This window comes from Orcinus orca, chromosome 7, assembly GCF_937001465.1.
Source record: "Orcinus orca chromosome 7, mOrcOrc1.1, whole genome shotgun sequence".
Taxonomy (NCBI): domain Eukaryota; kingdom Metazoa; phylum Chordata; class Mammalia; order Artiodactyla; family Delphinidae; genus Orcinus; species Orcinus orca.
The window spans coordinates 28,767,541-28,793,748 of NC_064565.1; the positions used below are offsets into that span (position 1 = coordinate 28,767,541).

The window sequence follows — 26,208 nt, forward strand, 5'->3', positions numbered from 1 at the left end:
GCCTGTGCTCTGCAACGAGAGAGGCCACAACAGTGAGAGGCCCGCGTACCGCAAAAAAAAAAAAAAAAAAAAAAAAAAAAAAAAAAAAACTGGGTAACTAATACCTATTAAATATTGTAGTTTTGTGTTTTTGTGGAATCAGTTACAAATTTCTCTCTGACTTAAGAGGAAAAAATGTCTTTAGAGTTGTAGTAGAGATTGATTTTTAAAATTTTTGAAGTACTGGCTGGTCCTGAATCCAAGGTTTAATACTGATTATGACTAGAATGTAATCAAAGTTGAGGACCACTGGTAATCGGTTTCTTACTGTGAAAACCATCTCTACATTAACTAACTTGCTCAAAGCCTTCTTCAAACAGTGATGCCATGTAATTAAGAAGGATATCACAAATATAGAGACAGCATATATTTGTACAAAATATTTGTTCTGCCAGTAACTTTTGGTTAGTTTGTACATGAACATTTTATTATTTATTCCTATTCTCTCTCATTTCTTCCTCACTTTTTTTTTCCTTTTTTTAAAAAACTTTGCTCAATTATTCAAGGAACAATTCTTGTTTACCATTTATGTGTGCTAGGCCTTGGGGACACTGTAAGGGAATAGATAGACATGACCCTAATTTAAGAGCTTCCAGTCTAATGAGAGATAGAGTTTTGCTACAGACAGTTACAACACAGTATAGTACCTGTTACAATAGCTGTCATATAGGGTGCTGTATTAGTTTTTTATTATTGCTTCTTTAACAAATTGCCACAGATTTGATAGCTTAAAACAACAAATTTATTCTCTTACAGTTCTATAGGTCTGAAGTCAGACATAGATTTTACGGGGCTATAAGCAAGATGTTGGCAGGGTAGCATTGTTTTCTGGAAGGTTTAAGGGAAAATGTTTTCTTTTCCAGCTTCTAGGCGCTGGCTCATGGCTCCCTTCCTCCAATCTTGAAATTCAGAAACATTACATCATCTTTTGATCATTCTTTCATAGTTATTTTGCCTCTGATTCTTTCCTCAGCCAGGAAAGGTTCTCTGAATTTAAGATCATGTGATTATGTTGAACCCAGGAAGATAATCTCCTTATCCCAAGATCCGCAAAGCTTAGTCACATCTACAGAGTTCATTTTGCCATCTGAAGTAGCGTGTTCACATGTTCTAGGGATTAGGATGTAAAAAATTCTTGCAGAGCCATCATTCTGCCTACCACATGCTACACAAGTACATAAGAACACCTCTTCTAGAACTGAGATGAAGAGTGTATTCAAGGATGACTTTATGGAGGGAGTGATCTATCAGTTTGGACCTAAAGGACAAATAACCATTAGCTAGGAAACGGAGGGAAGGTAGAACTGGTGACAATTTCTGGCGTAGAACGTGCAAAGGCCAGCAGTTAAATGAGTAGCTTCTAGGAACTAAAAAATGTTCAGTATTACTTATAACGTGCCAGAGGCAGAGTGATGCAACACAGTCGGAGGCAAACACTAATAGACCCAGATCCTATGGAACCTTGATGACCAAGGTGAGGAGTCTAGACTTCATTCCATGAGCTGTGGTAAGTCACTGGAGAGTTTTAAATAGATGAGTCATGTGATCAGATTTCCAGATTTGTAAGTTGGTCCTGGCTGCAGTGCAGGGAATAGATTGAAGGAAGTGAGTTATGGTGGCAATGAGATCTTGGAAGGTGTCATTGTAGTGATTTAAGCTGGAGATTTGGAGGAGGGCCAAATATGGGTGGTATCAGTCAGAATGGATACAGCAGACTGATTCAAGAGATATTTAGGTATTTGAAATGATAGATCTTTGTCATTAAACAGATACAGGTAGCACAACAGAATGATTCAAATGTGACACTCCAGTTTTTGACTCAGTCATATTGGTAAAACTGGGAAATGCAGGAGAAAGGATGGTTGTGATAGTCAGAAGGTGAGTGTAGCTTTTGCCATGTTGAGTTTGACTGGTTCTTTAGGTGTAGATTTCCAGTTATGGCTCAGAAGCTTGAATAAGAAATCTGGGCTGAAGATACTAATTAAGGATTTAAAGGTTGTAGACGATTATTTAAACTCTTTGGGTGGTGAAGGTGTAGGATCAGAAAAGAGAATCTAGGGCAGTGCCCTGAGGAAACCTATCAGTTAAGAGAGGTACAGAGGGAGAAGAATTCAACAAACAAACAAAAAAGGTGTGCCCAGAGAGATGGTGAGGGTGTGGAGTAGGGGTGAGGTGTGATGAAAGCTAAGGTGTGATGAAACTTGGGAAAGATATTTCAAGAATGATGGCATAGTCAACACTCAGAACTATTGTTGAATGATCAGGTCTGAAAGATAAGACATAAAATTCATGACTTTACTACTTTGGCAAGAGTAAGTACTTTTAAGGAATAGGTAGAGTCAAGATCTAGGGTTAAGTGTGTTGAGAATAGAATGGAAATATAAGCGATGGAGACAACGGTACTTTGTGGGCATTTGAAAAGCACCAGAGACTTGGGTTACGTGTTAAACGCTGATAAGAAGGCACCAGTCCTCCTCATCCATTGATGTATCTCTCATGCAGTAAATTCTCACAGTGGTGATAGATGCTCTGCTCCTCAAACGTATTCTCAGGACGTGCCCCTAATGGTAGAGGCAAGTGAATACTTCCTCCCAGAGGGACAGTGGTGTGGCCGAAGCTTCTACAAGATCGTTTCAGGTCCTGCAGGAATCCTTATTTATTGTGGCCATAAGCATCACAGAAGGCATAAAGCCAATCGTCCAGGTGACAACTGTAGAATCGCTGTGTGTAAAGTAAACTAACTGACAATAAGAAAGTAGTCTGTGCATCAGCTTACTGCAAGCGTTTCCAAAACAGCCGTAAGGACTGGAGATAAACTAATAAAGCTGCCTATTTTATATCTATATATATAACCAGCCAAGACTCTCACTAATGACCCATTAATAAGGAAACAAAGTGGAATTATTAGATCTAGGAATACTTTTAAAAATCTAGAGGAAGTGTGTTGGTAGCAAAGTTGAGTCAGGTTACAGGCCATCTTGGAATCCATTAAACATAATGATCAAGTACTCACAGCTTTGAAAAATGACTCTGCCTTGTCATTACTCAAAGTTGGGATTACACCTCAAACGTCCATCAAAGTCAGTTGGTCAGGTAAGGTCATATGCTAAAATACATAACCTAAAAAGGTCTCTCAAAGTGCAAGTCATACCTTTTTCTCAGATTAAATTATCCAAAGTGAATTGAGCATTTATTTCAATCTATTGTTTCTGTCAGCATTTGTGAGCTGCCTGATGAGAGGAACCAGAATAAGTTCCAGTTTGTCCACCACACACCAAGTGACACCCAGGCTCACGCCAGGGCCATTGTCTGGGAGGATATCATTTTGTTCCTTGAATAAACTGCTTTTAAAAAGTTACTTGAAAAAAAGGGAAGGACTTAATACTTACACCGTTTTGTTCATTTCCCTGGTAACCATAATTTCATGGAAAATGGAGGCAAGGTAATCTATCTGTTTTTTATCAACAAATTATAGGGAAACCAATATTAAATACATCAAGGACTTTTCTATCTGTTGAGCCACTGTAGCAAACATCTTCTAAGTATTTTTTGCCTCTCTCTAATATGAGACCTCTTTTTTTCAAATTAACTTAAATTTCACAGTTGCTGTGGGAATTGCTTTCATTGTCCTAGGATTTCCTTCTGTGTTTAAAAAAAAAAGTGTAAAAAAGAAAGGCTTTATTTTATTTAAGACTTAATAGTCTAAGAGCTTTTACATAAAATGTGAGCGACTTTTAACAAAACAGCAGATGTGAAATTAATACATCAATGTCTCTCATTGGAACAGGGAAAAGCAGGAAGAAGGAGAAATGCCAGGATGCTGACCTGTACCCTCTAGTGGAAACAGAACCATGTCCTTGTGATGTGTTTACATCTCATCCTTACGGAAATTGGTCAGACTGCATTCTTCCTGAAGGCAGAAGGGAGCCTCAGAGAGGATTGCGGGTACAAGAAGACAGCAAAGAATGTGGAGAAGGCATGCGTTTTCGAGCAATAGCCTGCTCTGATAAAAATGGAAGACCTGTTGACCCCACCCACTGCAACAGCTCTGGTAAGGAGATGGGTGAGGAGTAACAGATGAGGACGTTGACATACAGCCTAGGAGGGCCATCCCAGGTCTAGAATTGGTAGCCTCGTTCCTTAGTAATTACTTCAGTTCTTCTTTGTCAAAAACACACCACCTCTCATAAAATATGGACATATGAAATGCACATATCCATATCACACTGATTATCTGGAACGTGATCGTTTGGGATCTTTGACTCACCTCACTCTATACTTCACCTCTGGCCACTTGTTTCCTGGCGGTGAGCTCAGTTGCTCTTCCTCTAAGAAAGCCAAAGCCCAATGCAAATGAATATATTTTACAGTGTTTATTGGTACTCTGATCATATATATAGAAGGCATCAGTCCTTGAATTTCTTACAAGGATGTTGACAAAATACCAATGAAAAAGTTAATTTTAAATGTTTTATGGTACAATGTGTAAGTATACCCAAATTTATAGACTAAAACTGTAGAAAAGGAATGAGGCAATCTGGCACAATTTTTGAGTTGTTCATCAAGGAGAAGACTGTATTTTTATTTATCTTTGAACATTGGGATAATTTAAAAGATATGGGGAACAGAGAAAGGAATGATGATTAAATACAGCTGGGGTACACATTGATGGAAGAGGCTGAGACTAATGATTACAATGGAACTTATGAATCTCCTGCTCTATTTTTTGGTTTTTAATTACCTTAAGAAACTGAAGTTAGGGATTTTACAGAAGGTATGGATAGAGAGAATTTATGCTGGAATGGCAGACTCTAAAAAAAAGATGAAAGATTTTTGTCTCTGTCATCAAGGTCTTATATCCTAATAAGCTTCCTAATAATACCAGAAATGGCAAATTGAATTCACTTTTAACACACAAGTAAATCATAGTTCATCCTTATTCTTTATTTCCGATGTATCAGTTCATTTTAGTTAGGATATACCTGGATCATTATAGGAATGCAATTTAAGGTTTAACGATTTTTAATTAGTGTCATCATTGCTCTACTTCCTAGGTTAGTCTACAGAATTGCATTCAGTGATTTTACTTTCAGAAACATTAAACACATCACAAGCAAGTAATGGACCCATTTTACAGAGGCCAAAGTTGGTTTGCTCTGGTCTTTGTTTTTCACCTTTAATATACATAATGGTTTATTTTTAAATTTTTTTCTTGAAATATATTTGACATATATACCTTGAATTTATGCAATGCTATAACATATTAATTCAAGACATTTATAGGTTGTAATATGATTGTAATTATAGTGATAATTAATACCTATAACATTATATAATTATCATTTCTTTTTAGTGGTTGGAATAATCTAGTCTCAGCAAGTTTGATTATAACACAATATTGTTGTCCGTATTTACTGTATTGTGCATTAGATCTCTAGGACTTATCTACTACTCATTCCAAGTTTGTACCGTTAAACAAACTATTCTATCCCTGTCTATCCCTCTGTTCCCATGCCCTGGGAACCACCATTTTACTCTGCTTTTGTGAGTTTGGCTTTTTTAGATTCCACGTATAAGTGATATAACACGGTATTTTTCTTTCTCTGACTCATCTCACTTAGTATAATATCCTCAAAGTCCATTCAGGTTGTCACAAATGGAAGATGTTTTTCTCATGGCTGAATAATAGTCCATTATGTGTATACACTACAAATTCTTAATCCATTTATCTGTTTATGGGTGCATAGATTATTTCTAAATCTCGGCTATTGTGGATAGTGCTGTAATATACGTGGGCGTGCATACATCTCTTTGATATCCTGTTTTTATTTCCTGTGGGTATATACCCAGAAGTGAAATTGTTGGGTCATATGGTAGTTCTATTAATTTTTTAAGGAACCTCTATATTGTTTTACATAGTAGCTGCACCAATTTACATTTTCACCAACAGTGTGCAAGTATCCCTTTCTCTACATCCTCATTAACACTTATTATCTCTTGTCTTCTTGTTGCTATTCTAAAAGGTGTCAAGAGATAGCACATATGGTTTTGATTTGCATTTCCCTGATGATTAGTGATGTTGGGCATCTTTTCATGTACCTCTTGGCCATTTGGTTGTTTTCTTTGGAAAAAGTCTATTTAGCTTCTCTGCCTAGTGTTTAACTGGGTTGTTTGTTTTTTGTTATTAAGTTTTGTAAGATACTTTATATATTTTTGGATATTAACCTCTTATCCAATATATGGTTTGCAAATTTCCTCCCATTCTGTAGGTTGTCTTTTCATTATGTTAGTTGTTTCTGTTTCTGTGCAAAATCTTTTAAGTTTGTTGTGATTCTATTTGTTGACTTTTACTTTTATTGTTTATGCTTTTGGTGTCATATCCAGAAAATCATTGCCAGGACCACTATTGAGGAGCTTCTTTTCTACATTTTCTTCTAGGAGTTTTATGGTATCAGGTCTTATGTTTAAGTCTTTTATCCATTTCAAGTTAATATTTGTGAGTTGTGTAAGATAAGGTTCCAATTTCATTGTTCTACATGTGTTTATCCAGATTTCCCAGCACCATTTTATTTTTTAACATCTCTTTATTAGAGTATAATTACTTTACAATGGTGTGTCAGTTTCTGCTTTATAACAAACTGAATCAGTTATACATATACATATGTCCCCATATCCCTTCCCTCTTGCATCTCCCTCCCTACCACCTTCCCTCTCCCACCCTCCTAGGTGGTCACAAAGCACCAAGCTGATCTCCCTGTGCTATGCGCCCAGCACCATTTTTTGAACAGACGATCACTTCTCCATCAGGTGGTCCTGGCTCCCTTACCAAATATTAGTTAACTGAATATGTGGGGGTTTACTTCTGGGCTCTCTAATCTATTCCATTTGTCTGTGTCTATTTTTATGCTTGTATCACATTGTTTTAATTACTGTAGATTTGTAGTATAGTTTAAAATCAGGAAGTGTGATACCTCCAGTTTTGTTCTTTCTCAGGATTTATTTGGCTTCTTTGGGTTATTTGTGGTTCCTTAAAAATTTTAGGAGTTTTCTTTTTCTGTGAAGAATGCCACTGGAATTTTGATAGAGATTGTGTTGAATCTATATATGATTTGGGGTAGTATGGACATTTTAACAATATTCTTATCCATGAGTAAAGGATGTCTTTCCATTTCTTATGCCTTCTTCAGTTTCTTTCAATGAAGTCATAATTTTCATTGTACAGATCTTTCACTTCCTCAGTTACATTTATTCCTAGGTATTTTTTTATTTTTGATGCTATTGTGAATGGGATAATTTATTTTTCAGATGTTTCATTATTAGCAAATAGAAACAACACTGATTTCTTTATTTTGATTTTTATATCCTCCAACTTTATTGAAATCGTTGATTAGTTCCAACAGTTTTTAGTTGAATCTTGCAATTATCTATATACAAAATAATATCATCTGTAAATAGTGACAGCTGTACTTTTTCCATTCTGATTTGGGTATCTTTTAGTTTTTTTGTTTTGCCTAATTGCTCTGGCTAGACTTCTGATACTATACTGAATAAGAATGGTAAGAGTAGGCAACCATGTCTTGTTTCTAATCTTAGAGGAAAAGCTTTCAATTTTTTTTTTTACTGAGTGTAACGTTAGCTCTGGGTTTGTCATAGATGGCTTTTGTTATGTTGAGGTATGTTCCTTCTATACACAATCTTTTGAGTTTATTTTTTAAATAAATTTATTTATTTGTTTATTTTTGGCTGTGTTAGGTCTTCACTGCTGCTCGTGGGCTTTCTCTGGTTGTGGCAAGTGGGGGCTACTCTTGTTGTGGTGCACAGGCTTCTCACTGCAGTGGCTTCTCTTGTTGTGGAGCATGGGCTCTAGGCACATGGGCTTCAGTAGTTGTGGCACACGGGCTCAGTAGTTGTGGCTCGCCGGCTCTAGAGTGCAGACTCAGTAGTTGTGGCGCACGGGCTTAGCTGCTCTGCAGCATGTGGGAGGGATCTTCCCAGACCAGGGCTCGAACCCGTGTCCCCTGCACTGGCAGGTGGATTCTTAACCACTGCGTCACCAGGGAAGTATCTCTTTTGAGGTTTTTATCATGGAAGGATGTCGTATTTTGTCAAATCCTTTTCTGTATCTATTGTGATGATCATGTGATTATTTTCTTTCATTCTATTAATGTGATGTAATACGTTTATCAGTTTGAACCATCTTTGCATCCCAGGCTCATGGTGTATAATCCTTTTAGTGTGCTCAATTCAGTTTGCTAATATTTTGTTGAAAAATTTTGTATCTGTATTCATTAGTAATATTGGTCTATAGTTTTCTTATAGTGGCTATATCTGGCTTTGGTATTAGGGTAATATTGGCCTTGTAGAATGAGTTAGGAAGTGTTCCCTCCTCTTCAATTTTTTAGAAGAGTTTGGGAAGGATTGGCATTAATTATTCTTTAAATGTTTGGTAGAATTCACATGTGAAACCGTCTAGTCCTATGGTTTTCTGTATTGGGAGATTTTTGGTTACTGTTTCAGTCTCCTTCCTCATTATTGGTCTGTTCAGATTTTCTGTTCTTCTAGATTCAGTCTTGGTAGCTTATAAGTTTCTAGAAATTTATCTATTTCTTCTAGGTTGTCTAATTTGTTGGCATATAGCAGGTCATAGTACTCTCTTATTTCTGTAGTATCAGTTGTAGTGTCTTCTCTTTTATTTCTAATTTTGAGTCTTCTGTTGTTTTCTTAGTCTAGCTAAAGGTTTGTCAACTTTATCTTTTGGAAAATCCAGCTCTTTCATTGATTCTTTCTATTGTTTTTCTGGTCTCTATTTCATTTGTTTTCTCTCCAATCTGTATTTCCTTTCTTCTGCTAACTTTGGGCTTAATTTTTCCTTCTGGGTACTGGAGATGTAAAGTTATTTACTTGAGATCTTTCTAATTTCTTAATACATCCATTTATCACTATAAACTTTCCTCTCAGGACTGCTTTTTGCAGCATCCCCTAGGATTTGATACGTTTTCTCTCCATTTTCATTTGCTTCAAGATTTTTTTTTTCCTTTTTGATTCTTTGATCCATTGGTTTTCAGAAGTGTATTGTTTGGTTTCCACATATTTGTAGATTTTCCAGCTTTCTTCTTGTTGATTTCTAGTTTTATACCATTGTGTTCAGAAAAGATAGTATTTCAGTCTCCTCAAATTAGCTAAGATTTATCTCGGTCCTCTCATGATCTAATATCCTGTATGCACGTGAGAAGAATGTATATTCTGCTGCTGTTGGTTGGAATGTTCTATATATGTCTGTTAAGTCCATTTGGTCTAAAGTATGGTTCAATTCCCACATTTCCGTGTTGATTTTCTGTCTGGATGATCTATCCACTGCTGACACTGAGGTATTGAAGTCTCCTACTATTACTGTATTGTTGTATATTTCTCCCTTCATATCTGTTAGTATTTGCTTAATATATTTAGGTGCTTCAATGTTGGGTGTGTATATATATTCATGATTGTTATATCTTCTATGTATATTGACCCCTTTATCATTATAAAATGACCTTCTTTGTGTCTTGTTACAGTTTTTGGCTTGAAGTCTATTTTGTTTGATAAGTATGGCTATGCCCACTTACTTTTGGTTTCCACTTGCATGGAATATGTGCTGTCTCTTCACTTTGAGCCTCTGTGTGTTTTTAGAACTGAAAGAAGTTTCTTGTAGGCAGCATATAGTTGGATCTTGTTTTTCTGTTTTGGTTGTTTTTTCTTTGTGTGTTTGTTCTCTGTATGTTTTCATGGCTGTTGTTTTTTATCCGCCCAGCCACCCTTTGCCTTTTGATTGGTGACTTCAGTCCATTTAGGTTTCGAGTGATTATTGGTATGTAAGGGCTTACTGCTGCCATCTTATTGTCTGCTTTCTGGTTGTTTTGTATGTTCATTATTTCTTCCCCGTTTCTCCCTGCCTTTGCAAAGCAGTGGTGTTCTATAGTGGTATGCTCTGTCTCCCCCTTTCTATGTTTTGTGAATCTACTCTAGATTTTTGCTTTGTGGTTATCACCTCCTCTATGAAAGAGGTCGCCACTGTCTACCTCTTCTGCCAGAGAGGTAGCCAGTGCTGCTTCCAAAAGCCCAGCCCCTTGTTGTTCATCTGTGGGGAGGGGAGGCCACCTTGGAAATTTTCTACCTCTCCTCTGCTTCCAAACTCTTCTCTTTCTCACTCCAGTGGCATTCTGGAATCTCCCTTTAGGCAGGCTGGACTTCCAGTCATTCTCTTCTCCATGGTTATCTGCCCAGTTTTGCACTCTCCAGGTTCTTTCTTTTCTAATCTCAGTGAGTGGGACTGGGGCCAGTTTGCCAACTCCCTTGTATCAGCAACCCTCACTGAGATCCCCCTTGTTTATTTTTGGATGCACAGGTGGACTAGAAACCTCCACATCCCTTTGTGAAATATGCAGAAGCACTTTTGTTTGGTAATAGATGTCTAATTAGTTGTTACAAAGAGGAAAGAGAGGAGAAGAGAGACACCACCATGATGCTGATGTCACCTACATATTGGTTTATTAGTCGTTTGATCAAAACCTGTATACTGATCACCTGCTATGTACCTAGTCTTCTTCTATGATTTGGGTATACAATTATGGGGAAATCAGGGACTTGTGCAGCTTATTGTCTAGTGGAGGATAGGAAAAAAACAAATTAATAAAGGAATTTCAAGTCTTGATTAGCCCTTATGATGCTGAACAGAAAATCTTGAGACTTTAGGGAAGTCCTCACTAAAGTGACATACACTTGAGATGTGAAGAGTGAGATGACAACCATGTGAAAAATACATACAAGTTAATTTCAGTTAGTGGGGTAAGCATGTCCAGAGCATATAAGGTAGAAATGAAGTACCAGCAAAAAAACACAAAGGAAGCCCTCAGGAATGAGGAGAGTTGTTTTGAAATGCTGTGGAAGAAGTAGGCAGAATCTTGTGGGATAAAGCAAGGAGTCTGGATATAATTCAAGTGAAGTCATTAGGTGGGAAGAGTGGTAGATGATGTGATGCAAGTTAGGTGTTTAAAAAAATTACTTTTGACTAGTGTGTATAGATTGGCTTCAATGAAGCAAGGATGCCATTAGGAGACTATTGCAATAGTCAATGTAATACATGATTTTAGGTAAGACTTAAGATGGCAGTAATAGAGCAAATATAGTGTTAAGATAAAATTCAAAGATAGAATTAAGATTATTCCAAATGCCAGTCATCTTTTTAAAAATATATTATCTATCATTCATCTCTAATTTTTCAAGGGTTTATATGTGTGTATGTGGTGTTTAATTTAGAAATAATCATTTCATATTAGAAAAGAACATATCCTCAAGGAAGAGGAGGCATTGAAAATGGAACCAATTTACAGAGCAATAGCAAAAGCTGTTAGAGGATCTAAAAGATTTTCACTGAATGAAAACAGTGCATTGATCAGGATTTACCAGAGACTTGTAACTTTTATGATATTTGTGTTGATATTTTTACATTACATTTTTCAAAAAAAAGATTTTTAAGAATAGTAAATGAAAATACTCCCAATGGGTCACTTCTAAGGGTAAGAGACATATCCATCTATCAAGGGAAAAGAAAACGTTTAATGGTCACTAATAGACGTTTTTTTTTAATATCCTTGAGTACTAACTCACTATTAAGAATTCTATTTTCATCCCAGACAAACTGAAGCAGAGAGCAGTGACCTCAATCTGGCTTTCCTAATAAGAACAGTAAATGCTTTGCCCTTTTAAGCTTCAACATAGGTTTGTCTTCCATCTGCCTCTGGAAGACACAAATGGGATTCCCCAAGATAATATCAGAGAAATTTCCTCATGAGGATAATTATTCCTCATGCTGAGGTGCCCTAGGTGGCCCCTGCTGGTACATATAGCTGTGGGCAACACAGTTCACTAAATTCCGAATTATCTATGCTGATGGATTTCATGGAAGATTCAAACCACAGATAATACTAGCCAGGTCTCTTTGTCTTGAGGAATATCACTGAGGAGACCAGTAGTAAAATTACACTTCATTCAAACAAACAAACAAACAAAAAAAAAAATTTCAGAGTAGAATTTGTATCTATATCCTGTCAGCAATTGTTTGCTCCTACTGCGTTCCATCACTGCCTAATGTTAAAGTGTTGCATGTAGTTCCTAACTGTGTGTGACAACAGGGCAGATGTTGACTCTGATTACCTAATTCAGTCAACAGAATAGCGTGTGCCAAAATAAAGATACTTGAGGTGAATTACTTCCAACTATGTCTCTTATCTCAGTGATTTTTTTGGACAAAGAATAGGACATAAAAGCACCCCACACCTCAACACACTTCATTCTTCTCTCTCCCTTTCCCTGCCTTCAGCCCTCCCTTCACTGCCGTCTCTGCTCATAGCAAGTCTTTGCCTAACTCCTCTAATAAATCAATCTACCTTATCACTTCCTAGTCCCCTTACCAGTTTTCATCTTTCTTCATAGTACTTAATCACCAACTAAAATATTATGCATTTACCTTTTAAAAATACTGTCTCCTGGGCTTCCCTGGTGGCGCAGTGGTTGAGAGTCCGCCTGCCGATGCAAGAGACACGGGTTCGTGCCCCGGTCCGGGAAGATCCCACATGCCGCGGAGCGGCTGGGCCCGTGAGCCATGGCCGCTGAGCCTGCGCACCCGGAGCCTGTGCTCCGCAACGGGAGAGGCCACAGCAGTGAGAAGCCCGCGTACTGAAAGAAAAAAAAAAAAAATACTGTCTCCTATGATTGGATGGTAAAATTCCAAGAAAGAAAGAACTGCTTTTTAGGTTTTTTTTTTCCCCCAACTGTATCCATGGCACCTAGAATGGTACCTGAAAGTTAGTAGGTATTTAAAATGTATTTTTGAGTACATGACTGTACCATCAGGTCTTAATAATTGTACCTCCTAAGCATTTCTCAAACTTTTCCTTTTCTCTTGCGATCTACTACACCCAGTGACAGATGTTACAATCTTGTTTTCACACCTGATATTTATTATGCCAAGAGCCATCAGCCATCACAGGAAAAGGCAAATGTGGCCATGCTTGTGCTCTGCTGTCAGTTTCTCCCGGTCTCTTCTTCACATACCAGCCCCTTGACAGGACATCAAAGGAATTCCATGACTATGTAGTCTGCCTGGCATGCTCTTTATCCTCCTTTCGTGAGATTCCTCCTTCTTTGGGATAAGACCAAGTGATGCCTAGTCCAGGAAGCATTTTTCCTACTTCCTATACCAGGGTGTGTGAGGGGATCATCCTTGAGGATTCCAATGAGTCCTATGCTTTTCTTTATCAATATATTTAGTTTTATTTTTTTAAATCCCCATGTATATTTCTATTTCTTTTACTAACCTGATTGTTTATTGAATCAGGCTCATTTCAGGTGTACTGAAGCGGGTTCATTTCTCCATGCCCAGTGCCTAACACAGGGTCTGGCTCATCACAGGCTCTGAGTGTATGTTGGCTGAATGAATGAAAAGATGAGTTTAGATATGACAAGAGTCAATATGATCTCAGATTCAAGTGGTGGCTTGAATCGAGACCTTAGTTCTCTGCCCTGGAATTGGACCTGGGTAGTCTGGATGAAAACCAGGAATCCTAGTCACTAGACCACCAGAGGCTAGAGGCTAGAAGCAAAGTTCCCCTGACTTTTGCCCCCACTGAAAAATGCATTTCTCAAGGAGGCAAAACTGTAAAAAACTGGAACAAAGTTTATTATTAGAAACACAGAACAAGAAGTGGGAGAGCACGCAGAGATACAGTTTATTTAAGAGAGAAGCAAGGCAGAGATACACATCCGGAGAGAAAAGGGTGTGGGCATCCCCCCTAATGAGAAGGAGTGCAGTAAAGAGGCAGTTAAGTCATTTATATAGGGCTTTTCTTCCACGTCTCTGTTTACCTTTGGCCAATTATCTTGTTTCTTTTTCCACACCTGACCTGCCCTAAGATCCGCCCCAACATGTGTGCACAACTTTTTTCAAAGATAGAGTCTAGCCCACAGGCCTATGGGAGGGCTGGCATTACCTATTATGGGGTGGTGCCCTCTCCTTTTTGACCCCCAAGAGCCTTTCTGCACATGTGTAGTTGGGGAGGTCTCCTTGACCTTAAGAATGAGAAATACGTGGTCTCTTTATCTTTTGTCTGGGCAAGACTCAGCTCCTCTCTGCCTTTGCCATTACTATTATCTTGAAGTGTTCACCGGAGGCAAAGTCCAGCTATATACCATGCTTCTGTCCTTGTTTCTTTTTTTTTTTTAATTAATTATTTTTCTTATTAGTCATCCATTTTATACACATCAGTGTATACATGTCAATCCAAATCTCCCAATTCATCACCCCCCCACCCCCCATGGCTTTCCCCCCTTGGTGTCCATACGTTTGTTCTCTACATCTGTATCTCAGTTTCTGCCCTGCAAAGTGGTTCATCTGTACCATTTTCCAGGTTCCACGTATATGCGTTAATATACGATACTTGTTTTTCTCTTTCTGACTTACTTCACTCTGTATGGCAGTCTCTAGATGCATCCACGTCTCTACAAATGACCCAATTTTGTTCCTTTTTATGGCTGAGTAGTATTCCATTGTATATATGTACCACATCTTCTTTATCCATTCGTCTGTCAGTGGGCATTTAGATTGCTTCCATGACCTGGCTATTGTAAATAGTGCTGCAATGAACATTGGGGTGCATGTGTCTTTTTGAATTATGGTTTTCTCTGGGTATATGCCCAGTAGTGGGATTGCTGGGTCATATGGTAATTCTATTTTTAGTTCTTTAAGGAACCTCCATATTGTTCTCCATAGTGGCTGTATCACTTTACATCCCCACCAACAGTGCAAGAGGTCCCTTTTCTCCACACCCTCTCCAGCATTTGTTGGTGGTAGATTTTCTGATGATGCCCATTCTAACTGGTGTGAGGTGATACCTCATTGTAGTTTTGATTTGAATTTCTCCAATAATTAGTGATGTTGAGCAGCTTTTCAAGTGCTTCTTGGCCATCTGTATGTCTTCTTTGGATAAATGTCTATTTAGGTCTTCTGCCCATTTTTGGATTGGGTTGTTTTTTTTTTAATATTGAGCTACATGAGCTATTTATATATTTTGGAGATTAATCCTTTGTCTGATGATTCATTTGCAAATATTTTCTCCCATTCTGAGGGTTGTCTTTTTGTGTTGTTTATGGTTTAATTGCTGTGCAAAAGCTTTTAAGTTTCATTAGATCCCAGTTGTTTATTTTTGTTTTTATTTCCATTACTCTAGGAGGTGGCTCAAAAAAGATCTTGCTGTAATTTATGTCAAAGAGTGTTCTTCCTATGTTTCCCTATAAGAGTTTTATAGTGTCCAGTCTTAGATTTAGGTCTTTAATCCATTTTGAGTTTATTTTTGTGTATGCTGTTAGGGAGTGTTCTAATTTCATTCTTTTACATGAAGCTGTCCAGTTTTCCCAGCACCACTTATTGAAGAGACTGTCTTTTCTCCATTGTATATACTTGCCTCCTTTGTCATAGATTAGTTGACCATAGGTATGTGTATTTATCTCTGGGCTTTCTATCCTGTTCCATTGATCTATATTTCTGTTTTTGTGCCAGTACCATATTGTCTTGATTACTGTAGCTTTGTAGTATAGTCTGAAGTCAGGGAGTCTGATTCCTCCAGCTCCGCTTTTTTCCCTCAAGACTGCTTTGGCTATGTGGGTCTTTTGTGTCTCCATAAAAATTTTAAGATTTTTTGTTCTAGTTCTGTAAAAAATGCCATTGGTAATTTGATAGGCATTGCATTCTATCTGTAGATTGCTTTGGGTACTGTAGTCATTTTCACAATATTGATTCTCCCAATCCAAGAACATGGTATATCTCTCCATCTGTTGGTATCGTCTTTAATTTCTTTCATCAGTGTCTTATAGTTTTCTGCATACCAGTCTTTTGTCTCCCTAGGTAAGTTTATTCCTAGGTATTTTATTCTTTTTGTTGCAGTGGTAAATGGGAGTGTTCCCTTAATTTCTGTTTCAGAATTTTCTTCATTAGTGTATAGGAATGCAAGAGATTTCTATGCATTAACTTTGTATCCTGCAACTTTACCAAATTCATTGATTAGCTCTAGTAGTTTTGTGGTGGCATCTTTAGGATTCTCTATGTGTAGTATCATGTCATCTGCAAACAGTGACAGTTTTACTTCTTCTTTTCCAATTTGTATTCCTTTTATTTTTCTTCTCTGATTGCTGTGTCTAAGACTTCCAAAAATATGTTGAATAATAGTGGTGAGAGTGGACATCCTGGTCTTGTTCCTGATCTTAGACGAAATGCTTTCAGTTTTTCACCATTGAGAATGATGTTTGCTGTGGATTTGTCATATATGGCCTTTATTATGTTGAGGTAGGTTCCATCTATGTCCACTTTCTCGAGAGTTTTTATCATAAAAGGGTGTTGAATTTTGTCAAAAGCTTGTTCTGCATCTATTGAGATGATCATATGGTTTTTATTCTTCAATTGTTAATATGGTGTATCACATTGATTGATTTACATATATTGAAGAATCCTTGCATCGCTGGTATAAATCCCAGTTGATCATGGTATCTGATACTTTTAATGTATTGTTGGATTCTGTTTGCTAGTATTATGTTGAGGATTTTTGCATCTATATTCATCAGTGATATTGGTCTGTAATTTTCCTTTTTTGTAGTATCTTTGTCTGGTTTTGGTATCAGGCTGATGGTGGCCTCATAGAATGAGTTTGGGAGTGTTCCTTCCTCTGCAATGTTTGGAAGAGTTTGAGAAGGATGGGTTTTAGCTCTTCTCTAAATGTTTGATAGAATTCACCTGTGATGTCTCTGGTCCTGGACTTTTGTTTGTTGGAACATTTTTAATCACAGTTTCAATTTCATTATGTGTGATTGGTCTGTTCATATTTTCTATTTCTTCCTGGGTCAGTCTTGGAAGGTTATACCTTTCTAAGAATTTATCCATTTCTTCCAGGTTGTGCATTTTATTGGCATGGAGTTGCTTGTAGTAGTCTCTTAGGATGCTTTGTATTTCTGCAGTGTCTGCTGTAACTTCTCCTTTTTCATTTCTAATATTACTGATTTGAGTCCTGTCCCTGTTTTTGTCGATGAGTCTGGCTAATGGTTTATCAATTTTGTTTATCTTCTCAAAGAACCAGCTTTTAGTTTTATTGATCTTTGCTCTTGTTTTCTGTGTTTCTATTTCATTTATTTCTGCTCTGATATTTATGATTCCTTTCCTTCTGCTAACATTGGGTTTGGTTTGGTCTTCTTTCTCTAGTTCCTTTAGGTGTAACCTTAGATTATTGGAAATTTTTCTTGTTTCTTGAGGTAGGCTTGTATAGCTATAAAATTCCCTCTTAGAACTGCTTTTGCTGCATCCCATAGGTTTCAGATCATCATGTTTTCATTGTCATTTGTCTCTAGGTATTTTCTGACTTCCTCTTTGATTTCTTCAGTGATCTCTTGGTTATTTAGTAACATATTGTTTAGCCTCCATGTGTTTGTACTTTTTACATTTTTTTCCCTGTAATTCATTGCTAATCTCATAGCGTTGTGGTCAGAAAAGATGCTTGATATGATTTCAGTTTTCTTAAATTTCCTGAGGCTTGATTTGTGACCAAAGATGTGATCCCTCCTGGAGAATGTTCTGTGTGCACTTGAGAAGAAAGTGTAATCTGCTGTTTCTGGATGGAATGTCCTATAAATATCAATTAAGTCTATCTGGTCTATTGTGTCATTTAAAGTTCTGTTTCCTTATTAATTTTCTGTCTGGATGGTCTGTCCATTGGTGTAAGTGAGGTGTTAAAGTCCCCCACTATTATTGTGTTACTGTTGATTTCCTCTTTTAGAGCTGTTAGCAGTTGCCTTATGTATTGAGATGCTCCTATGTTGAGTGCATATATATTTATATTTGTTATATCTTCTTCTTGGATTGATCCCTTGATCATTATGTAGTATCCTTCCTTGTCTCTTGTAACATTCTTTATTTTAAAGTCTATTTTATCTGATATGAGTATTGCTACTCCAGCTTTCTTTTGATTTCCGTTTGCATGGAATATCTTTTTCCATCCTCTCACTTTCAGTTTGTATGTGTCCCTAGGTCTGAAGTGGGTCTCTTGTGGACAGCATATATATGGGTCTTGGTTTTGTATCCATTCAGTGAGCCTGTGTCTTTTGGTTGGAGCATTTAATCCATTCATGTTTAAGGTAATTATCGATATGTATGTTCCTATTACCATTTTCTTAATTGTTTTGGGTTGTTTTCATAGGTCCTTTTCTTCTCTTGTGTTTCCCACTTAGAGAAGTTCCTTTGTATTTGTTGTAGAGCTAGTTTGGTGATGCTGAATTCTCTTAGCTTTTGCTTGTCTATAAAGCTTTTGATTTCTCCATCAAATCTGAATGATATCCTTGCTGGGTAGAGTAATCTTGGTTGTAGGTTCTTCCCTTTCATCACGTTAAGTATATCATGCCACTCCCTTCTGTCCTGTAGAGTTTCTGCTGAGAAATCAGCTGTTAACCTTATGGGAGTTCCCTTGTATGTTGTCATTTTTCCCATGTTGCTTTCAATAATTTTTCTTTGTCTTTAATTTTTGCCAATTTGATTACAGTGTGCCTCGGCGTGTTTCTCTTTCTGTTTATCCTGTATGGGATTTGCTGCGCTTCCTGGACTTGGGTGGCTATTTCCTTTCTCATGTTAGGGAAGTTTTTGACTATAATGTCTTCAGATATTTTCTTGGGTCCTTTCTCTCTCTCTCCTCTTTCTGGGTCACCTGTAATGCGAATGTTGTTGCATTTAATGTTGTCCCAGAAGTCTCTTAGGCTCTCTTCATTTCTTTTCATTCTTTTTTCTTTATTCTGTTTGGTGGTAGTGAATTCCACTGTTCTGTCTTCTGGGTCACTTATCCGTTCTTCTGCCTCAGTTATTCTGCTATTGATTCCTTCTAGTGTATTTTTTATTTCAGTTATTGTATTGTTCATCTCTGATTGTTTGTTCTTTATTTCTTCTAGATCTTTGTTAAACATTTCTTGCATCTTCTCGATCTTTGCCTCCATTCTTTTTCTGAGGTCCTGCATCATCTTCACTATCATTATTCTGAATTCTTTTTCTGAAAGGTTGCCTATCTCCACTTCATTTAGTTGTTTTTCTGGGGTTTTATCTTGTTCCTTCATCTGGTACATAGCCCTCTGCCTTTTCATCTTGACTATCTGTGAATGTGGTTTTTGTTCCACAGGCTGCTGGATTGTATTTCTTCTTGCTTCAGCTGTCTGCCCTCTGGTGGATGAGGCTATCTAAGAGGCTTGTGGAAGTTTCCTGATGGGAGGGACTGGTGGTGGGTAGAGCTGGGTGTTGCTCTGGCGGGCAGAGCTCAGTAAAACTTAACTCAGCTTGTCTGGTGATGGGTGGGGCTGGGTTTCCTCCCTGTTGGTTGTTTGGCCTGAGGCGACCCAACACTGGAGACTACCAGGGCATTTTCATGGGGTAATGGCAGACTCTGGGAAGGCTCACGCCAAGGAGTACTTCCGAGAATTCTGCTGCCAGTGTCCTTGTCCCTTGGTGAGCCACAGCTGCCCCCGCCTCTACAGGAGACCCTCCAACACTAGCAGGTAGGTCTGGTTCAGTCTCCTATGGGTCACTGCTCCTTCCCCTGGGTCCCGATGCACACACTATTTTGCGTGTTCCCTCCAAGAATGGAGTCTCTGTTTCCCCCAGTCCTGCCGAAGTCCTGCAGTCATATCCCGTTAGCCTTCGAAGTCTCATTCTCTAGGAATTTCTCCTCCCGTTGCCCAGCCCCCCAGGTTGGGAAGCCTGACATGTGGCTCCGAACGTTCACTCCAGTGGGTGGACTTCTGTGGTATAAGTGTTCTACAGTTTGTGAGTCACCCACCCAGCAGTTATGGGATTTGATTTTATTGTGATAGCGCCCCTCCTACCATCTCATTGTGGCTTCTCCTTTGTCTTTGGATGTGGGGTATCTTTTTTGGTGAGTTCCACTATCTTCCTGTAGATGATTGTTCAGCAGTTAGTTGTGATTCTGGTGTTCTCGAAAGAGGGAGTGAGAGCATGTTCTTCTACTCTGCCATCTTGAACCAATCTTCTCCTGTTGTTATTTCTGTTTGGAAGTGTAAACAAGATGCTGGCTGTAAATTCTAACCTGGAGCCCATCTGCCTCTTGCCTCACACACGCATGCCCAGATAAAAGTTCTGCATTGTGTGTGTGTGTGTGGGGGGTGTGTGTGTGTGTGTGTGTGTATGTTAAGAGATGTTTGGGTAGAATAGCTATGTATAATAAACACAGAGCCATAGAGAAGTTGTCAGACAAACACTAGAATATTTGGTTCTATTTTGCCCTTTATATACAGTTTGGGGTTAGAAGAAATGAAATTGCTCTGCAACCAGTGGACAAGGAATGTTTTTGAAAGAATGAAAAACTGCAGAAAAACAATTTTCCTAGGGATCCAGTGATAACTATGTGAATAAAACTTTAACTTGGGCTTCCCTGGTGGCGCAGTGGTTGAGAATCCACCTGCCGATGCAGGGGACACGGGTTCATGCCCCGGTCTGGGAAGATCCCACATGCCACGGAGCAGCTGGGCCCATGAGCCATGGCCGCTGAGCCTGCATGTCCAGAGCCTTTGTCCGCAATGGGAGAGGCCACAACAGTGAGAGGCCCGTGTACCACACACACAAAAAAACTTTAACTCATCCGATTATAAAGTGAAAATGTAAACTATTTCATATCTGATTCTAGGTAAATTATGATTGATTTTGATAGGCAATTAATTATCATTAATATTTCATCCAGAAATAACTTGGCATTTGCAGGTTAACTCTAGTACAGCAATTTCAGTAATTTGCTGTCATATATAAGGAGGTATGGATAGCAGACAAAGCAAAATAATCTATAAAATCTTTGTGATTTAAAGAATAATATTTCATGTATTCGAAGTTACTGGCAAAAATGTGAATGTAATCTTGATATCTTTAGAAAGTTTAGTTTCTGTGTATGTATTGAATTTGTATTATTGAAAGATTTATCACAACTACATATGGACAAGTTTATTTCGGCCAAGATAGGAGACTGAAATTTACATCTTTATTAACTGAGTTGGCTAAGAGAGCATTTTATAAAGCGTCCTGGCAAAGACTTGTTTGTGTCAAAGATGGGACAAACTTTTAAAAGTATTGTGAGCTCTCCTTTATGAATCTACCAGGCAGAGGGACTGAATAATTATGTTTCTTGCAGAAGGAAATAGAAACTCTTTAGTCATCCGCAATTTTTGCCAAGTGACCTGTTTCCTAAATCTTCTACACCTGTATGTTTTTTGAGATGTTGAAAAGCTCTTCAAATCACCACTCAAGGAGGAATAATAGTGCCTACTCTGGGGCAAAGAAATTTAGGTTTGAGAAGATGAATATGTTTCTATGTTTTTCATGTTGAGATTTTTGCTTCCTTTGCTTTTTCTTTTTTCATGTGAATGTTGCTATAAAAATTCATATGAAATCACTACTTTAGAGATGCTTTTCTCCTCTATCCATGTTTCTCCATCTCAGTGGCTCTCCCTTACTTGCTTAGACTTCTCTCACCTTTCCATTAGATCCACTGCAGTGGGGACTCAGTCCTTCCTTCCACCACCCTTTTGTCCCATTTCAATGAGAAGAATCTTTCCCCCAGGCCAATATGATGATCACTCTCACTGTCAACCAACTGCCCAGGCCCCTTAGTATGGCGTACAAGTCTCTTCATGATTTTACTCTTTGTTAACCCCTGAAACCTCATCCTTCTTCTTTCCCATGCTGAGCCTCAGCCATCTTGGAATCTCGCATATCTCAATCCATACCATTCTCTCTCATGGGACTTTTGCTTTCTCTACTTACACACATCAATTCTGCTATGACTTTAATTTTTCCTCCTTACGGCCTAATTCTCTAGTAGACTCCTAATAACCTTTCAGGACTTAGGTTAGAAACTTAGGTTTCACCTTTTCTGGGAAACACCAGGCAATCTTGCCAGTCCGCTCTTCCCCAACCCCTAGATGCAGGTCCCCAATCCTAGTGCTTCTCATATTTTACCTACTATACAGCTAGTCTTTCCTGCCACAGATGGGTGTGGGGTTCTTGAGGGAAGGACTGTGTCTACTTCATCACTGTGTCATCACAAACATCTGGCAAAGTGTCAGCACATCATACATACTCAATAATTGTTAACAAAACAGAATATAAATCTATGCTCTGTGTAAAGAATTTTCATGTACATATATATATATATGTATTCGTTTTTTTCTTTTTTTTTATGACTGCTATAACAAAACCACAAACTTGGTGGACTTGTTTACTCTTTCACACTTCTAAAGGTCAGAAGTCCAAAATCAGTTTCATTGGGTCAAAATCAAGGTGTAGTCAGTCTCACTCCCTTCAAAAGCTCTAGAGGGTAATCTGTTTCCTGGCCTTTGTCCAGATTCTAGAGCTGCATTCCTTGGCTCATGGCCTCTTCCATGAGCCAGTGGCATAACATCTTGCTTCAGGGTCTTATTACCTTCTTTGGTGTCAATTCTGTGCCAAATCTCCACCCCCTCTTATAAGGACACTTAGGATTGCCTGTCCTGCACTGATATTTCAGGATAATCTTCCTATCTCAATATCCTTAACTTAATCACAATTGCAAAGTCTCTTTTTACATATAAGGTAACATTCAGAGGTTCCAGAGATTAGAACCCGGATATTTGGGGGAGCCATTATTTAGCATACCACAATATGTTAAGGCTATTGTATTTTTGAAGCTAAACCTTTTAAAGATGTGCAAATGAAAAAATATTGGCAACTTCTCTCAAGTGTTGGAAACACTCACGTAGTGTTATCTTCTTTATTTCTTCATGTGTGTAGTGTCTACACAAGGGGATTTATGTGAACAGCTGATACCATCATCTGGAAAATTATTAGGCAAAATATCATAATGGCTAAAATGTGAAGAAAGCAAATGCAGCTTTTGGTTATTTCCTTGAACAATGTATGGAATCAGTATTTCTTTCCACTTTTTTTTTTAAAATAGGGTATGGGCTACACCCTTGTCTCCAGGTCATATATTAGCTTTACCTTATTTGTTTCTTACATTTTGTGTTTTAATTTTGACCTATTTAATAATTACTAGAGAGAAAGATTTACTGATAAGATCTCATTTGAAGAGAGGATTGTTTCTGTTACTGAAAATGTTTCAAGAACTCACCTAATGAAAGGATACATTGGAAACAATGGTTCATTTGTTTATATATTCATTTATTCTTTTTAACATCAAAGGAACATCTGGTTTTCATCATGTTCTTTTCAACATAACAGTGTATAAAGATAAGTAAGTAATGCTCATTGGAGATATCTATAGTCTAATGCAGGACTGTTTTAGGATTTCCAAATTTGAGATTGTCTTCCGTCTCTGAGTCAGAGCATACTTTAGTTTTTGGAATTAAAATGAAACAAAAATTTCGGTACATCAACCAGTCAAACAGTTTCATGTACCTTATATTTCTTATCCAGAATTATGTCCAGATGTGGAATAAAGGTTTCTCTCTGGGTGACTAGAGGTAGACAATGAGAGAAGATTTGACTAGGGCCTTATAGCCTAGTATCTGTGGATTTGATTGGACTACCTTTCTAGAAAATGTAGTGTGTGTTGTAATCTTCCTCTGGAGAAACTGTGGGCCCATGATGAAATCCTTGTACAACGTTCTTTTAACCTAATTGAGATAAAAAGCAGCATAGCTTATTCTAAATCAGAAATAACCAGGACATCTAAACTGTTTTTCTCCAAGAAATCAGTATCTATTATTCTTTTTTCCTTTGAGGCAAACAACTAGATATCTTATGAAGTACAAAGTAATTCTCTGCCTACATTGCCTTAAAAAACAAAAGAGAGAAAAAACCTCCCTAAAATCAGGAATAAAACAAGGATGTCCACTTTTAACTTCTAAAGCACTCTAATGGAGGTTCTAGTGAGGGCAATTAAGCAAGAAAAACAAATTAAAAAGCATTGAGATTAAAAAGAGAGAAGTAAAACTGTATCTACTGACAGACAACATGACCTTGTTGTTGTCATGTTGAATTTTCCTATAAAGAAAATTTTCCTATAAAGCTATTAGAGCTTATAAAGATATTCATCAGATCTTCAGGGTACAAAATCAATATACCATCACTTATATCTCAAAGCTGGAAAAAGCAAAAGATCAATATATCAAACCAGTTGCAGTTCTATACACTAGCAATAAATAAGAAAATGAAATTAAAACAATTTCATTTATAATAGCACAAAAGGAGAAAAACAATAACTTCAACAAGATAAGTAAAAAGTGTGTACTCTAAAAACTATAAAACACTGTTAAAAGAAATTGAAGAAATAAATGGCAAGATATACCATGTTCATGGGCCAGAAGACTTAATATTGTTAAAATGCCACTACTTCTCAAATTCAACTACAGATTCAACACAATCCCTATCAAAATCCCAGCTGGCTTTTTTTTTTTTAACATCTTTATTGGGGTATAATTGCTTTACAATGGTTTGTTAGTTTCTGCTTTATAACAAAGTGAATCAGTTATACATATGTTCCCATATCTCTTCCCTCTTGCGTCTCCCTCCCTCCCACCTAGAGTCTGTCATACAGAGTGAAGTAAGTCAGAAAGAGAAAGACAAATACCGTATGCTAACACATATATATGGAATTTAAGAAAAAAAAATGTCATGAAGAACCTAGGGGTAAGACAGGAATAAAGACACAGACCTACTGGAGAACGGACTTGAGGATATGGGGAGGGGGAAGGGTGAGCTTTGACAGGGCGAGAGAGAGGCATGGACATATATACACTAACAAACGTAAGGTAGATAGCTAGTGGGAAGCACCCAGCTGGCTTTTTTATAGAAATTGGCAAACTGATATTAAAATTCATATGAAAATGCAAGAGACCAAGAATAATTAAACATCTTGAAAGAAAAAAAACAAAGTTGGAGGACTCACTTTCCAGTTTCAAAACTTACTACAAAGCTGTGGATATCAAGACAGTGACATAAGGATAGACATATAGATCCTTGGAACAGAATTGAAAGTCCATGAATAAACCCCTTACGTTTATGCTCAACTGATTTTTAAGAAGTCTGCCAAGACTATTCAATGGATAAAGAATATTCTCTTCAACAGATGATATCTGAACAACTAAATATCCACATGTAAATGAACAGAGTTTGGCCACTCCCTTATACCATGCACAAAAAATGGACACAAAGTGGTTGATAGACCTAAGCGTGGTAACTAAAAGTATAAAACTCTTAGAAGAAAAACAGCAGTAAATCTTTGTGATTTCGGCTAGGCAAAGTTGTCTTAGATACAACACCAAAAGCACTAGTGACAAAAGAAAATGTAGATTAGTTGGACTTCATCCAAATTAAAAATGTATCTACTGCAAAAGACACCATCAAGAATGTATAATGACTCACAGAATGGAAGAAAATATTTGCAAATGATATATCTGATAAGAAGAGACTTGTATCCAGAATAAAGTCTTTTAAAAGTCAACAGAAAGAAAGACAACCTAGTTGAAAAATGATCAAAGGATTTAAATAGACATTTCTCCAGAGAAGAGATACAAATGACTTATAAGCACCTGACAAGATGCTCAATATCATTAGTCATTAGGGAAATGGAAATCGAAACTATAATGATATATCACTTCATATCCACTAGGATGGCTACAGTCAAAACGACAATGTGTTGGTGAAGATGTGAACAAATTGGAATCCTCATACATGCTGGTTGGAATGTAAAATGATGGGACTGCTTTGAAAAAGTTTGGCAGTTCCTTAAAAAGATAAACACAGTTGCCATATGACCCAACAGTAATGGAATATACACCCAAGAGAAGTGAAAGCATGTGTTCACATAAAACCCACAAATATGTCACAGCATTACTCATGAAAGCCGAAGTGCGGAAACATCCCATATTTTCATCTACTGCTAAGTGGATAAATAAAATGTAGCATATATAATGCAAATTATCTTGACAATTAGAAGAATGAAGTATCGATACCTAGGAGATACTCATTGGAAGTGGATAGTCCCTACAGGCTGCCTCATAGATAAGACTGCCTGAGGGTATGAGAAACCCAGAAGTCCTTGTCCTATCTTTCTC

General features: G+C 37.5%; 1 protein-coding gene across 1 annotated transcript in view; it reads left to right on the top strand.

The window, feature by feature from the left end:
• Positions 1–26,208, top strand: part of THSD7B (thrombospondin type 1 domain containing 7B) — a 909,478-nt gene that overhangs the window by 655,330 nt on the left and 227,940 nt on the right. Inside the window, exon 14 of the mRNA XM_049711955.1 lies at positions 3,827–4,090. Coding sequence (XP_049567912.1) covers positions 3,827–4,090 — 264 coding nt within the window. The remainder of the gene's footprint in view (positions 1–3,826; positions 4,091–26,208) is intronic.